The 14,376-nt window shown below is 51.7% G+C and overlaps 1 protein-coding gene across 1 annotated transcript in view; it reads right to left on the bottom strand.

Moving 5' to 3' along the window:
- GPR50 (G protein-coupled receptor 50) overlaps window positions 1-13,357 on the bottom strand; it is a 68,712-nt gene extending 55,355 nt beyond the window's left edge. Inside the window, exon 1 of the mRNA XM_009636359.2 lies at window positions 13,351-13,357. Within this exon, the coding sequence (XP_009634654.1) occupies window positions 13,351-13,357 (7 nt within the window). The remainder of the gene's footprint in view (window positions 1-13,350) is intronic.
- Window positions 13,358-14,376: the final 1,019 nt, after the last annotated feature.

Genomic DNA, 14,376 nt, shown 5'->3' with positions numbered 1-14,376 from the left:
CCTCGGACGGGGCCACCGAGAGGGAGGAATGACGAGGTGAAGTTTTGCGGATTTTCCGGGAAGCAGAAGGGTTTTCTTGGCCTTTGTTTCCCACCACAGACACCGTGTCACCCCTCAGCCAAACCTGCCCTCACGAGAACTTTTTCAACCAACTACATCAGAACAAAGCCGTTCATTTTCCTTTTAATGCTTTTTGCTGACTCTAACACGTGCAACGCAGAAGCCCCAGCAATAACTTCAGCGGCCCACGTGCGTGCTCCGCAGCCCCAGGAAAGCCGCGCTCCACAGGGATTTCCACGGGCCCGAGGCTTCCAGGCACCTTTTGTGCTTTAGTTACGCCACAGCAGCATGAGCGAGAGACCGAGCCCCTGTGGTCAGATTGCGGCTGCAATACCACAACCACAAGAATTCTCAGTGTTCTTTAGACAATAAACTCAGACAATAGGTTTTATGGGCCATGGAGATCAGCCATGATGGGTGTGGGCAGGAGAAAGGGCTGCCCGCCTGCTGGCATCACCTCCCCTGGCTTCGGCCCAAAGCCACCTCTCTGTGTGCAGGTCAAGGTGCCCAAGCTAACGTAAAGGCTGTGTCACAACCTGGCTCGGAGGTTTTACAACTGCCTGGTTGAGTGAGTCAATAACAAAGCTAAAAGCAAATGTTTTGATGGTTTATTCCCTGCCAGTAGCATCCAAGCAGCAGCCAGGCACAGCCAAAACAAGCAGCAAACAGGGTCTGCCCCAGCGCAGTGGCACAGGGTCAAAGCCCACCCCGCATCTGCACTCCGGCCTCGGCTGAGCCAAGCTGCTTTAGGCAGCTTTTTACCCTTTCCCCATGACCAGAGAGCACTCAATGTTGAAGCAAAAGGCTTTTTTGAAGATAATTATCAAAATCAAGCATTTTCAAATTGTCAAAGAGAACATTTTTGGCTTGGAGTTTGGGTTCTTTGGGCTGCTTGGTTGTCACTCTGCGCCAAATTCTGCATAGCTTTGCAAATATTTTCTCTGTGTAAACCAAATAATTGTGTTCGCAGGCTTTCAGCTGGTCTGTGTTCAGGACCTACCGGCAGTACAGGAGCAGGGGCAGTTCTCAGGGACGCAGCCTTTCAAGCACCTTTTGCCTTCGCGCCGCTCTGCTCTGGCAGCTGTTTGCGCCAGGTTTAAGATGCTCTCAGATTATTTCAGTCATGGAGAACAGGGATGTGACTTAGATGTGAACTTTATATGCAGGTGTCTTGGACTTGCCAGTGGTTTGAAATTAATGAAGCTGGTGTTTGAAGTCAAGAAAAAAGCTGCCTTTCCGAGTGCTTTGCTTAAAGATGTGTGCAATCCTATCACTTCTCCCCTGGCTCTGGAGGCTTTCAAGAGCCCCAGCAGACCTGCACCCAGAAGAATTATCTTCTGCTAGCATCAAACCTTGCTCATGCTGTCTTCCAGCCCCTTCCATCGTGGAAGTCACCAAGCTGAGATGTCCCGCAGGGAACTGGTTTTGCCTAGCGATAGTGAATGGTAATTGATTGTTGAATAATGGGAAAAGTATTAAGGTAAACGCTGCTGAGCCCCACTGACCCTACACCAGCTACAGGGAAGGGGTGGTTGTGCTGGTGCTGTCCCAGATAAGATGGGAGCACCAAAGCTGCCCAGTGAAGATTTTGGCCTCACTTATACTTTAAAAAAAAAAACAAACCAACCAAACTTGCTAGCACAGCAGTGCAAGGTAGAGGGGGTCGCATTTTATAAAACTGCTGCAACTGGAAAACCACAAAACTGGCCTTTCATCTGGCGGCTTCTTTTGGTGCATTATTTATACCTGCAAAAAGCAGTCTTTTTCCGCAGCCTGGTGCGACTGCCCTAGCTGGGAAGGTTGCACAGCTCTACCAGGCATGTCTGCATCTGCATAGTTGTAGCCACTAACCTCTCGTAAGACACTTAGAACAAATGATGATAGATGTAGCGAGCAACTGTTTTCATCGGTGGAGTGATTTAGATGAATGATTTTCAGGCTGTTTCCTCCCACCTTCCTGCTAAATGGACTCTTCACTGCTTCAATTAAGAAAAGGCTAGCGCTCCAGGAAGCAGTGGCAAGGGAAAAAAATGAAGGTAGAGGTATCAATAAGGTCTTTTAATTACGCTTTACCGGAACCTCTGACGTAAATCATACTGAAATAAAAATATCCCTTGTGTGTTAGAAGAATTTAGGCTCATTTGACTTTGCAAGGACCATGAACGTGATCACAGGAAAAAGCAACTGAATTAGGGTCAGAAACCAGAGCCCTTCAGTACCCAAACCACACCAGGGAGGCTACGTACATGTACGCACCTGAACAGGGCACCCAAGTAGAATGCAATCAGTGCAAAATATTCAAGCACCATAAATGCCTTTCAAACACTCCTTTTGCAAAAATGTAATAGCTTTGCCAACGGTGAGGCTTAGAGGGGCAGCTCCTGCCACCCTCCTACCGTGCCACTCGCACCCATCGCAGCAACCACGTGCAGAGACTTGCTTTGTCCATCTCCGAGCACAGGACTCGTCCAGCGGCATGAAACATCCCCTTCCCGACCCTACCTACCAAAGCACGCAGCTTAGTAAGAGTTAATCCAGGTGTACTATAATAAATGAAAGCTTGCATAATTGAAAAATAGCTGAGGCATTAATCTTCCTTCTTGGTACCTTGAGTCCTCTTTAAAAAGATTATTTTGTCTTCAGAGACAGCTTTAATGCTACTTAATGAATCGCTTATAAATGAAGGATTTTTTTTTCTCCCCTATACAGGGACAGGCTGACTACCACACTGATTTTGTCAATGTAAAAGAGACAATTAACCTTTGTCAAATATACAAAGATAATGGCTGTTCCCCACAAATACTGAATACTCTATACGGAATTCAGCATATTTAAGGCCAATTTGTCTTGTTTTGACTGAGCCTGCTTAGCAGCAGTGACATATCCATTTCCTTTAGCCAGACATGGGGAACTCCTCATGCTTTCCAAAACAATTAGTGGCCCCCTGAGCACCCTGTTGCGCTCCCCAGACGGCAGCTCAGCCCCACACAGCCGCTCATGCGCTTTCCCCTGGTGGGATGGGGGAGAGAATCAGAAGAGTAAAAGTGAGAAAACTCCTGGGTTGAGATAAAGGCAGTTTAATAGGGAAAGCAAAGCTGTGCATGCAAGCAAAGCAAACCAAGGAATTAATTCACTGCTTCCCCCCGGCAGGTGGGTGCTCAGCCATCCCCAGGACAGCAGGGCTCCATCGCGCATAACGGTGACTTGGGAGGACAAACACCATCGCTCCAAACATCCCCCCCTTCCTCCTTCTTCCCCCAGCTGTATATGCTGAGCATGACGTCATATGGTATGGAATACCCCTGGGGTCAGTCAGGGTCAGCTGTCCCGGCCGTGCCCACTCCCACAACTCCTTGTGCCCCCCCAGTCTCCTCGCTGGTGGGGTGGGGTGAGAGGCAGACAAGGCCCTGGCTCTGTGTCAGCCCTGCTCAGCAGGAGCGAAAGCATCCCGGGGTTATTAACGCTGTGTCCAGCACAAACCCAAACCACAGCCCTGTACTGGCTGCTGTGGAGAAAATTAACGCTCCCCCAGCCCAACCCACCACATTCTCCACCCCTTATTCCACACCATTTACATCATGCTCAGATCTCATGCTATCCAATACATCCTCATTAACCACACACCCCCTTCCCATCCTTTGATATAATACACAAATACCATTCCCTTAGTCTGTGGGCTGCCCCTGTGAAATGTCTGTAAAATGTCCATAAATGTCTGCAAATGTCCATTGAGTTCATTTAGTCCATGGCTTTGGGCTCCACCTGTTATGGCAGTCACTCTGGACAGGAGAGGCGCTGTGTGGTGTGGAGTTACTGGGCACCAAAGCCAGCTCAGGTCAGGTCACTGCTGCAACTTGTGCGGCTTCTTGTAAGGCTTCTCCTCCATCGATTCAGGTGGTTCCTGCTGTAGTAATTCCCATAACATGCAACTCAAATCCCAGGCTACAACAATTTGAAGGTGTTTCTATTACAATCTCCACCCCTAGTCCCTTTGGACCAGTCCATCACTTTTAAAATTGCAATGAACTCCTCCCCTTGCCCCTGCTCTGACTCAGGCTTATCCACAGACCAGTCCCTTAGGCTTGTAACCTGCTCCAAGTGGAGCCTTATCTATGAGCTGCAGTCTCCACAGGGCTGTACCTGCTGTGGCATAGACTTATCCACAGCCACAGTTGCTTTGAGGTGCACCTCTTCCAGCATGGCCTTTCCGATGGTCCACAATGCCTTCAGAGATAGCCCTGCTCCAGCATGGCCTTACCCGCAGCCACAGTCCCTTCCAAAGTAAGCCTGCTCCCCCAGCATGGCCTTACCCACAGCCACAGTCCCTTCCAAAGTAAGCCTGCTCCAACATGGCCTTACCCATGGCTGCAGTACCTCCAGGGGCGTACCTGCTCTGTTGTGGGCTTATCCATGGCGAAATGCTTTGAGGCGCTCCAGCATGACCTCATGCACAGCCGCAGATGCTTCAAGGTGTGCCTTCTCCAGTGTGGATTTATCCTTAGGCCACAGTCCCTTCAGGAGTGTACCCGCTGTGGCAGAGACATAACCACGGCCATGGACACTTCAAGATGTACCTGCTCTGGCATGGGCTTATCCACAGCCACAGAAACTTTGGGGTGTCCTGCTCCCACATGAACTCATGCACAGGTCACAGTCCCTTCGACTCGAGTTCAGAACGGAGTTCCAGCCTGTCCAGTACAGCAGCACAGGAACAGCAGCGATGCCCTGGCCACCTGCCAGCCCAGGCACATGGCCATGGCTGTTATCAAAATGTTCCCAGGCACAGCACATAAGATGATCAGCAGCACACCAAGCAGCAAAAGCAAAAGCAGCCACCAACGAGCGCTACACTCTAATACATGGTAAGGCAAGCAAGCCCCATGGCAAGCGTAGGAGCCTAACATTTAATAGCTAAACAGCAATAACAGCTATAATTTCAATCTAGCACATTCCAATCAAACCTGTCATTATCTTGAACCCTTTGGGCACCACACTGGACGCCAAAAAAGACTGTCGTGGTTTAACCCCAGCCAGCAGCTCAGCCCCACACAGCCGCTCACTCCCCTATGGGATAGGGGAGAGAATCAGAAGAGCGAAAGAAATCTGAAGTCACCTCCCTTGCCTGTGTCCCACCAGGCACCTGCTCCGCTCCCCGGATCCACATGCACAGTGCAAAGATGCTGAAAGAAGCTGAATCCCTCCTCTCCCACCACCCCAGCCTGGCAGAGTACTCAGGTTTATTTCCAGCAGGAACAACAGACAATAAAAGTTGTAATTTTTTAACAAGTGGGCCTTTTGACTCAAGCAATGGCCTTTGGGAGAGACACATAAGCAGACGCAGAAACAGGGCTGATAAAACTTTTGCCATGTGGGCTGCTCCCATGCTGTTTAGCCCTGGCCGGGATGCAGAGGAGCCCTGCAGGGCTGCTCCTGGTGATGGGCAGAGTGGGTCTCCTCCACCCTAAGCAGACCAGATGAGGGTTTAGAGGTCTCTCCTGCCTCCCCAGTTGAAACCAGCAGCCTGCGGTGGTTTAATGCTGCCAGGACACGGTGCTCAGCTGTCAGAGCACTTCAGCACGTGCCTTTCCAGCACAGTCTGGTTTTCTTGTTTAAGGTTCTGTTCTAGAGCCCAGACAATGGAGTTTCACTCCTTGGTGCAGTCTGAGACTCCTAGAGCTGGCAAACACAGCTAAAATAAGCCATTGAGTCCCTCTGTGCGTCATGGCTATTACAGAATCATAGAATCGTTTAGGTTGGAAAAGACCTTGAAGACCATCAAGTCCAACCCTTAATCTAACCCTGCCACCCCACCACTAAACCACGTCCCTAAGCACCTTGTCTACACGTCTTTTAGATACCTCCAGGGATGGGGACTCGACCACTTCCCTGGGCAGCCCATTCCAGTGCTTAACAACCCTTTCGGGGAAGAAATTTTTCCTAATGTCTGACCTAAATCTGCCCTGGCGCAACTTGAGGCCATTTCCCCTCGTCCTATAGCTCGTTAATTGGGAGAAGAGACCGATTCCCCTCCCTCCTGGCTCCCCCCTCCTCTCAGGCAGTTGTAGGGAGCGATAAGGGCTCCCCTCAGCCTCCTATTCTCCAGGCTGAACACCCCCAGCTCCCCCAGCCGCTCCCCATTAGCCTTGGGCTCCAGATCCCTCACCAGCTTCATTGCTCTCCTCTGGACATGCTCCAGTCCCTCCATGTCCTTCTGGGAGTGACGGGCCCAAAACTGAACCCAGCATTGGAGATCCAGCCTCACCAGTGCTGAGCACAGGGGCACGATCACTGCCCTGCTCCTGCTGGCCACACTATTCCTGATGCAAGCCAGGATGCCCTTGGCCCTATTGGCCACCTGGACACACTGCTGGCTCATCTTCAGTCGGCTGTCAACCAACACTCCCAGGTCCTTTTCCTCTGGGCATCTTTCCAGCCACTCGTCCCCAAGCCTGTAGTGTTGCATGGGTCACAACAACCAAAGTGCAGGACCCGGCACTTGGCCTTGTTGAACCTCATACAGTTGACCTTGGTCCATCAATCCAGTCTGCCCAGATCCCTCTGTAGACCCTTCCTACCTTCAAGCAGATCAACACTCCCACCTAATTTGGTGTCATCTGCAAACTTACTGAGGGTGTACTTGATCCCCTTGACCAGATCATTGATAAAGATATTAAACAGAACTGGCCCAAATTATCTTCAAATTAAGGACCAACACTTTTTTTACCCCCTCCTTGTCTCAATTCCACCCTTAAATCCAGTGTGTGGCTAGAAGGAAGAGTTATTTCCAAACTATTACCAAACTATCCACCTGCCACTCTCTAGCCAAACACAGCAGTAGTTCCTCTCTCCCAAACTTTTTTCTTGTCCGTTTGGACTGCACAGCCATTTACTGCAGAGGCAACACAGCTGTACTGTGCACGGCGTAAGAGAATCCCAGTCTTGGGAAAAAGAGCACTGGTTGCTTTGGCAATAAATAGATGAATACAGCAGCTTGCCCTGAGCTGCCATCGCAGAAGAGATCAACAAACAAGCGGCTCTATTTATGCCATCATGCTTGCACAGAAGCTCCAGACAAACTAATAACCTCATGTTCAGCCACTTCCCCTCTTTGTCCCTGGAGCAGCAGCCTCATGCAGAGCGCACAGCTCGCTCGCCCAGAATAGGCTTTTTTGTTAATTGCTCAAAAAGCCGCAGACACAAGCCCGTTCATTCAGCTCCACTGCTTAACGCTGCAATCTAAATAAAAAGGGAAAGAAGGAAAACTTTGTATTCCTTTCATACCCTGAATATTAAATGACACTGCCAATGTTGCCTTGGGACGCGACATCAAACCACTTCCTTTGCTCCGAGATGGGATTTAAGAAGAATGACTTTGAGGCTGACTTGCCGTTTCAAATCTCCCATTTTTTTTTCCCCCCATCTCAAACTCAAGGACGCAACATGAATGAAATCAGAATTAGCCTCGTTACAAACAAGCAAGGGGGGTGACCTAGATTCACTTTGCCTCTCGGAAGGAAGTGACGGCAAAAGTTTAAAACCCGCCATACGGGGCTGTCGGCTGCGGCACATTTAGGTCAAAGTTTGTTGCCATCAAATCGTGCTTTCCGAAAAGGCTTTTACTAGCGGGATGATTTGTACGGCAGTGGCTGAATTATGCATGGGATTTGTACAGCCTCTGCTAGCAAATAACTCCAGCCCTTCCGACACGTGCGGAGAAACTCAAGCTCATTTCTGCAGCATCTCCAGGGGCTTGGACCCAGCTCTGCGACCCTGGGGACACTCGTTGTGCTGGGGCGCCAGGGTAGCCCTTGCCACCAGCCGCATTGGGCAGCATCCCGTGCAGCACCAGGCTGGAGCCAGTCCTGCTGCAGGTCTCAAGGTGCTAGGGTGGAATGTGGGTTTTTTCAATGATCTTATTGAATCCTGCCCCAAAAAATCCCACATCAGAGGGCCTGCTCCCAGTGAAGGCAGCCTCGTCGCCGTGCAGGCGGCTGGGGCTGCTGAGCGGTAGCACAAGGCTCTGCCCAAGTGATGGTCTCACCAAAGGAAAGACATGGAAAAGATCAGGCTGGTGGGGTTTGTTGTGGTGAACTGGGAAAAAGAACTCAGGGAAGGCCACAACTGTTCATCCCATTAAGCCAGGAAGATTCAATTGATGCTATTTCATGGCTAACAAATCCTGAAGAATTTTAAGTGCTTTAGTATCCAGGTAAGAAACTCCTACGTTGCCCAACAACAGGCAAGTTGCTCAAAGTGCTGCTAGCTCAGTGCTTGTCAGCAAGGCAGCGAATCTCAGGAGAGGAAAAGGAAAAAAAAAAGGAAAGCAAAGCAAAGAAAGGAAAGCTGGTTCACAACAGACCGGTCCTTGGAGCGGTGGGACGGGAGCCCTGTTTGTCTTCAAGATCTGCCTTTAACTTGAGCAAAAGAAGGACTGCTCATCCTCCTCACACCATCCCCATGGCGCATGTGCTCAAGTGAGGGTGGGCAAAGCTTTCCCCCATACACCGAGGCCTCCTGGGCTGGCAGGAGGAAAAAACAAATAAAAAACCAAAAAGAACCCCCAAAACACTTAATATTTTTCCCATTGAGATTTCTCATCCGCTCCCTTTTTCTACCAGTGAAAACCAACAACAAACCCACTCCTGCTCCTTACAGGTCTCCTTTTGGTGGTCACAAGGAGGTAAGACTGGCAAAATCCAGCCCCAGTTCCTGCCCCCCCGAGAGCCTGGAGGGAAAGCTCTTCACTCCATGGATACTGCCCAAGCAGAGGTGGTTGCTCTTTTCTCCAACACCCCCAAAAGTTTGTGTGGCATCTCAGACATTCAGCATCGCTTGCCAGATGCACCATTTCTCCCATGGCTAGGTGAGACAGAAAATGCCAAGATGCTCTGGGGACTCCCTCCTCCTCATCCCCCCCTTCCCCATCCCCAATTTCCACTGGGGTTCACCTGGATGCATACCCACCTGCAAGCTTTTTGCCAGCACTCACTCTGCTGCCCAGCACTATGTCCAAGCTGCTTTTCCAGCTGGGGATGGTGCAAGCCTGGCGAGGCGTGGGGCAAAGCTGGCTGGAGTCCAGCCAGCCCGGCTCGCTGGCGCCTGTGTCACCCGCCCAGCCGCACTGTCACTGGGGGGACACTCATAGCTGATGCCACTCTTGTCAAAATCCAGTGCCAATAGCAGCTGCTTTCCAACGCTAAGGCTGAAATTGCCATGGTCATCCATGCAAGGGGAGAAACAACTGTCTTCAGGAAGAAAACAAGGAGATTCCCCTTCCCCCAGCAGCCCCTCCTGCAGCCAGACTTGTGGGAGCTGCGACTTCAGGAGCACTGGGCACTTACTGCCTCATCACGAGCCAGCGGCACAGGACGGACAGCGCAACCCGCTCCACTCCAAATACCGAGCTCTTCATTACGTCCCAAGCAGCACCTCTGCGCCTGCAGCGCTGGGGGCTCAGCTACATCAGCAGTTGGTAGCGAGACCCTGCTTTGCTTCATCCTCATTACGGGAAATAGCCTGCTCAGCTCCAGCAGCCGGTGGAGACGTTTCCTCTCGTGAAGTGGATTGCTTTCTCCTGCCAATTACGAGCAGAGAGCTCGACAGCCCTGCACAAATTGCTGGGTGAAAGCACACAGAGGAGTACACAGGAACCGATTACAGCCTTGGTGGCAGGCGTGCTTAAAAACAGCCGATAGAAACACAGAGGTCAGGAGAAATAAAAGGCGTGGGGGCGATGGTGATCACGGCCGGCACGGCAGTGCCAAGGAGCCAGGGGTGGGGAGCATGTGGCCCCTACCTGCCCCTGCAGAAGTGCAGCAGGGGTTAACAGAGGGGCTGCAGGGCCTCCAAAGCCACAGCTTCCCCCCGCCCCCAATGAAGAGATGCCCTTTTCTCAGGCTATCGCTTTGGTACATATCAGCAGTGTGGGTCCCACAGCTGGGAAACTTGGCACACCTTGGGGAAAGGGAAATTATCCCCCCCCTCTCACCATACTCCTACCAAAAGCCCCAGTTTCACTGGACACGTCGGCACACCTGCAAAGCCCTGCAGGATTTCTGAGGGGTGAGCAACCAGGTCCCGGGGCTGAGGTTGCACACCAAACCTTCACCCAGCACAGGGCACCGGTGCTCACGCTGCCCACGGTGGCTGCCCTTACCCGGGGAAGTCCAGGGTGGTTAAACTGCAGCTGAGCACCATAAACAGCCTCTTGTCCCAATGGGTTCCCATTCCTGGGCAAAGGATGAGAAAGCGTGTGAGCATTCTAACCAAGGGTCTCAGACATGGTTTCTTCAACCCAACAGACCTTGCTGGCTCCTCCCGGGCCAGGTTCACAGCCCCCCTGCCCCCGCCCTCACTCCTCCCTTTGGGGAGGGAAGGAGGTAGCGATGTCTCTCCTGCCTGTAGGTCAGCCCTGGTTTGGGGCCGGTTCAGCGCGGGAGCAGCTTTCCTGCCTGTTGCTGGCAGCAAACAAGCCTAGCGCCCAGCTCACAATGCTCGCTTTGCTCTGCCCTCTCATACATTGGTGCTCGTGAACTCCCACTGGTCTTCAACCCACCGTCCATTGCCTGGTCCCATCTTCAGCTGTCCTCGTACCCTCAGCCCATCACCGTAAGGTCCACACCAACACCCAACATACGTGTGAAGCCTCACTTGTGCTCACTCCCATCCTCCCCAACTCTTCAATAGCTCCATCCAGAAGCCTCCTACCTGGCATCAGCTCAGCACACTCACACCCATCAACAATTTTGCAGGCTCTGCAGAAGGCTATCGATTCCTGCTCATCGAGCAGTTCTGTCTGAAGAAAAGCCATGGTGTTTGCCTGGGTGGGCTTTGAAAGCTGGCCCCTCTATGCCATGCAGATCCCTTCTTCACCTTTCCACTTCTGCCTTCCCCACAGATCCACTGGGAAGCGGGGTTTGCTCACCCGCCTCGCCCCAGCCCCCTCACTTTCCTCCTAGCCCCCACAGGCAGAGCTGCCTACGATCTATTTCTTTGTATTTAATACCGCTAAGCGAGAGGCACCAGAAACCTGCAGCTGGCAACTTCAGGCTGCTTTCCAGCTCCTCCATCCAGACCTGCCAGCAGACGTTTTCAGTTTTGGTTCTCAGATCTCCATTACAGTCTGGTCTCAGAACAGCAGATCCACCAGCCCTCCAACTGCGTGCGTCCGACTCTGCGGCCCCAAAGCTGTTACAAACGAGCCGCAAGTTTCTCCCACTTCTCTCGAGGAATGGGTATCCCTCCGAGGCATCTTCCCTCGGCAGAGAGCAGTACCCTTCAGATCTCTTCAGCTCAGTTTGGTGCCTGGTTTTCCCCTCCTACACGATTGTAGGCTGGTAAGCCAAGAGAGCTCCTCAGATCTGGCAACGTCAAAACTCTTCTTTATCAGGAGCTCCGCTTACCTCTGCGACAAGGGGAAAATTGTGCTTGAATTTTTGCTGCTTTCCTGGAGAATTTAAGCAACGCTGCACTGTAGGTGCGTCCGTCCTCCCCCTGCCTTTCCCCCAGCTCCTGGGTATGCTCTGCCCTTCCCCAGGGATTTCTGGGCCCAGGTTTTATTCAGTCATGGAGGGGAAGTGAGAGCTGTGGTTCATAATTCATATGAAATTTCACTTGAACTAATAACTTGAGAGAAGAGAGATGGGAAAAGAGGGGTTTGCATGTCTTGGGTTCACCCCACTCCCCTAAAATCTGAGGAAAGCAAATTCAGAGATGTTAAGTCAGTTATGAAGTTTAACAGGGTTGTATACATTTAAAATTAAGCCCCTGATAGATGGAATGAATCCCCCAGCCAGGGTTTGTCCCTGTTCCTGGCCAGGGGCCGAGCGCTCTCCCCAGGCGGAGGGGGCTCGAGCCTGGCAGGCAGCACGTGCAGAAGAGCCCAAAGGAGGTGGCAAGGCTTGCTGAAGGGAAGCTGGATGCAAATCCTGAGGACCAATACGCATCTGAGATAGAGAGACCTTGAAATTAAATATAAATTCAATGATGGAAAATGTTGCCAGAGATATTTAGGGTTTGTATATGTACGTTACATATATATATATACACACACACATAAAGACCAACAAATCCTATCTGTATGCAATGTGAGCAAGATGTTGCTATAGTAATTTTAATTTTACATTCCTTACATTAAGAAGAAGATTGCAAGTTGTTTGGCACCCAGACTGTCTTTTTGTTATAGCATGTGCTGCATTTAACCCAGTGGGACTCTGTTCTCTGCCTGTTGGAGCTATGGAAATAGAAATAACTACTAACAATATCATCATCACTACACGGCAGCCTTGGATTCCGTTTCCTTTAAAAAAAATAGAGAAGAAAGAAAGGCAGACAGAAAAGGAAACTGCCTGTGCACGTTAGCATTGAGTTTAGGCTTGGATGCAGACACATCCTCGAGGATGGGACCCAGGGAGCAGCGTTAGGAGCCAGGGGGAGCAGGAGAGCCCTGGGTGGGAGCAGGCGAGCAGAGGGCAGGAGGAACAGTGCCTGCTTCAGATTTCATGTGACACCAGCTGTAAATCAGAAGCGATGCCGCCAAAGCCAGGAAAGGCACAGGGGTACCAAAAAGGATAGAAAGCAAAGTGAGGTTCCCGCACTGCAAACCTGCTGGTGGTGCTGCGGTGGGAGACTTCTCTGAGACCTGATGTGCTGGCACAAGACAGGGGCTTTCTGCCCACACTGAGGGTTTCTGCCTGTGAGATGGGGAACTAAAGATAAAATTCAAACACTTCTCTTGAAAGCAGCCTCCCGCTCCTGTCGGAGCCCCGCTCATTGGGGGGTGGCAGGGCTGCACCCCTGCCGGTGCTGCACAGCCAGACAGCAGCACAGCCACCCATCGCTCTCACACCGGACATCTCTAAGCAGCAACGAGGCCACGTTTGGGGCTCTCTGACCCCCGGCAGGGGCTGAACAGCTTCATGGTTGTAGTGAAAATCTCCAGCAGAAAGCGCCCAGGAGCCGCAACTACCGCGGAAACAGGAGCATCCTTCCTTCATCTCCCTTGAAGAGCAAAAGCAGCCGGTGCATTAAGGCCACCCCCCAACGCCTCTGCCCCGCAGCAGTTTAACCCCTACCTGGGTCCCCCCTGAGAGGGGCTGAGGGCTACACAGGGGAAAAAGCCAGGGATCCAAACCCCCCCAGGGAAGAGGAGAGGCAGTGCTTTGCGTCCCCAGCTTTGCGGGAGCTTTGGGTGGCAACAGAGCCAGGGGAGGTTGGAGGCTGGGGATCCGCGCGGCCCGTGGGCACATCCCATCCTCCGCAGAGGCAAGCACTGCCTTTGCACATCCTCACCCGCCATCGGCTCCCAGGCATGTTTGTTTTCTTCAGATTGATGGTGTTTACAACTCCAGGCATCTTCTCCGTCACCTATGATCTCTGGCTGCGAGCGGGTCTCTTTGGGACATTGAGTGACAAGTATGGTTACAGTGCCAAGGAGATGGGACTCTCAACGGCCTGTGGCAGGCAGATCGCCATGAAATCATGATTTATCTGGAGTTAAATTAAGTTATGTCTCTCTCTCTTGCCTGCCCTGGCAGCGGCTGCATACAGGTGTGCTGTATTTCTTCCTCGGAACAGGAAAACATGGGGCCATTTACCAACAGCTAGAGATCAGGAGGTGCCCGAACGTAAACCCCGGGACAAAGCTCATCGGAGCGTATTTGAGGGAGGGAGCTGACAAGTGACAAACAGCCAGAGCTGAGTTCGCTCTATTTTGGCTTACGCCATTGCTTGGGGAATCACGGGAAGGGAAAACAGGTGAATTATTGTCACCTCCAGACTTAAACAAATGGAGGCTTCAGACAGAATTGCATTGCTTAGACATTCAGAGGGGGAAATATTTACCTCGCATGCAGAAATAAATGTTAGAGTTTATGAGTCATATAAAGCCTTTTATGCTGAAAATCCCCCTCTGGATGAGGATGGGGATATTTCTCATTGTGGTCTTGATCCATCCAATTTATTTGCAGAGCAAAAGGCTCAGTTAGGGCATTATTCTCCAGAAGACCTGGCAATGGGAAAAGTTCTTCCAGTGGGGGCTGGATGCCCACCAGCACCTCCCCATCCTGGCTCACACAGGTCCCTTTACCCACCCAGGCAGCCCCCATCGCCCCTGGCAGAAGAGGCTCTGGGTACCTCTTTGCACCGAGGGTTTCAGTGCCATGGCATGCCTGGCTGCAATAACGGGGCTGCTCTGCCAGGACCAGGGGATGGAGTGGGGCTGCAGCACCTGGGGCTCCTCCAAAACCCCCTGTTCATGGGCAAAACCAGGCTTTGGGGGGCACAGAGCTGGGTTTGGGGTGCATGACAAACAGAGCA

Source organism: Egretta garzetta, unplaced genomic scaffold, assembly GCF_000687185.1.
Source record: "Egretta garzetta isolate BGI_Z169 unplaced genomic scaffold, ASM68718v1 scaffold53, whole genome shotgun sequence".
Classification (NCBI taxonomy): domain Eukaryota; kingdom Metazoa; phylum Chordata; class Aves; order Pelecaniformes; family Ardeidae; genus Egretta; species Egretta garzetta.
The sequence above is the reverse complement of the archived record's forward strand: the minus strand, read 5'-3'. Positions and strand labels throughout refer to the sequence as shown.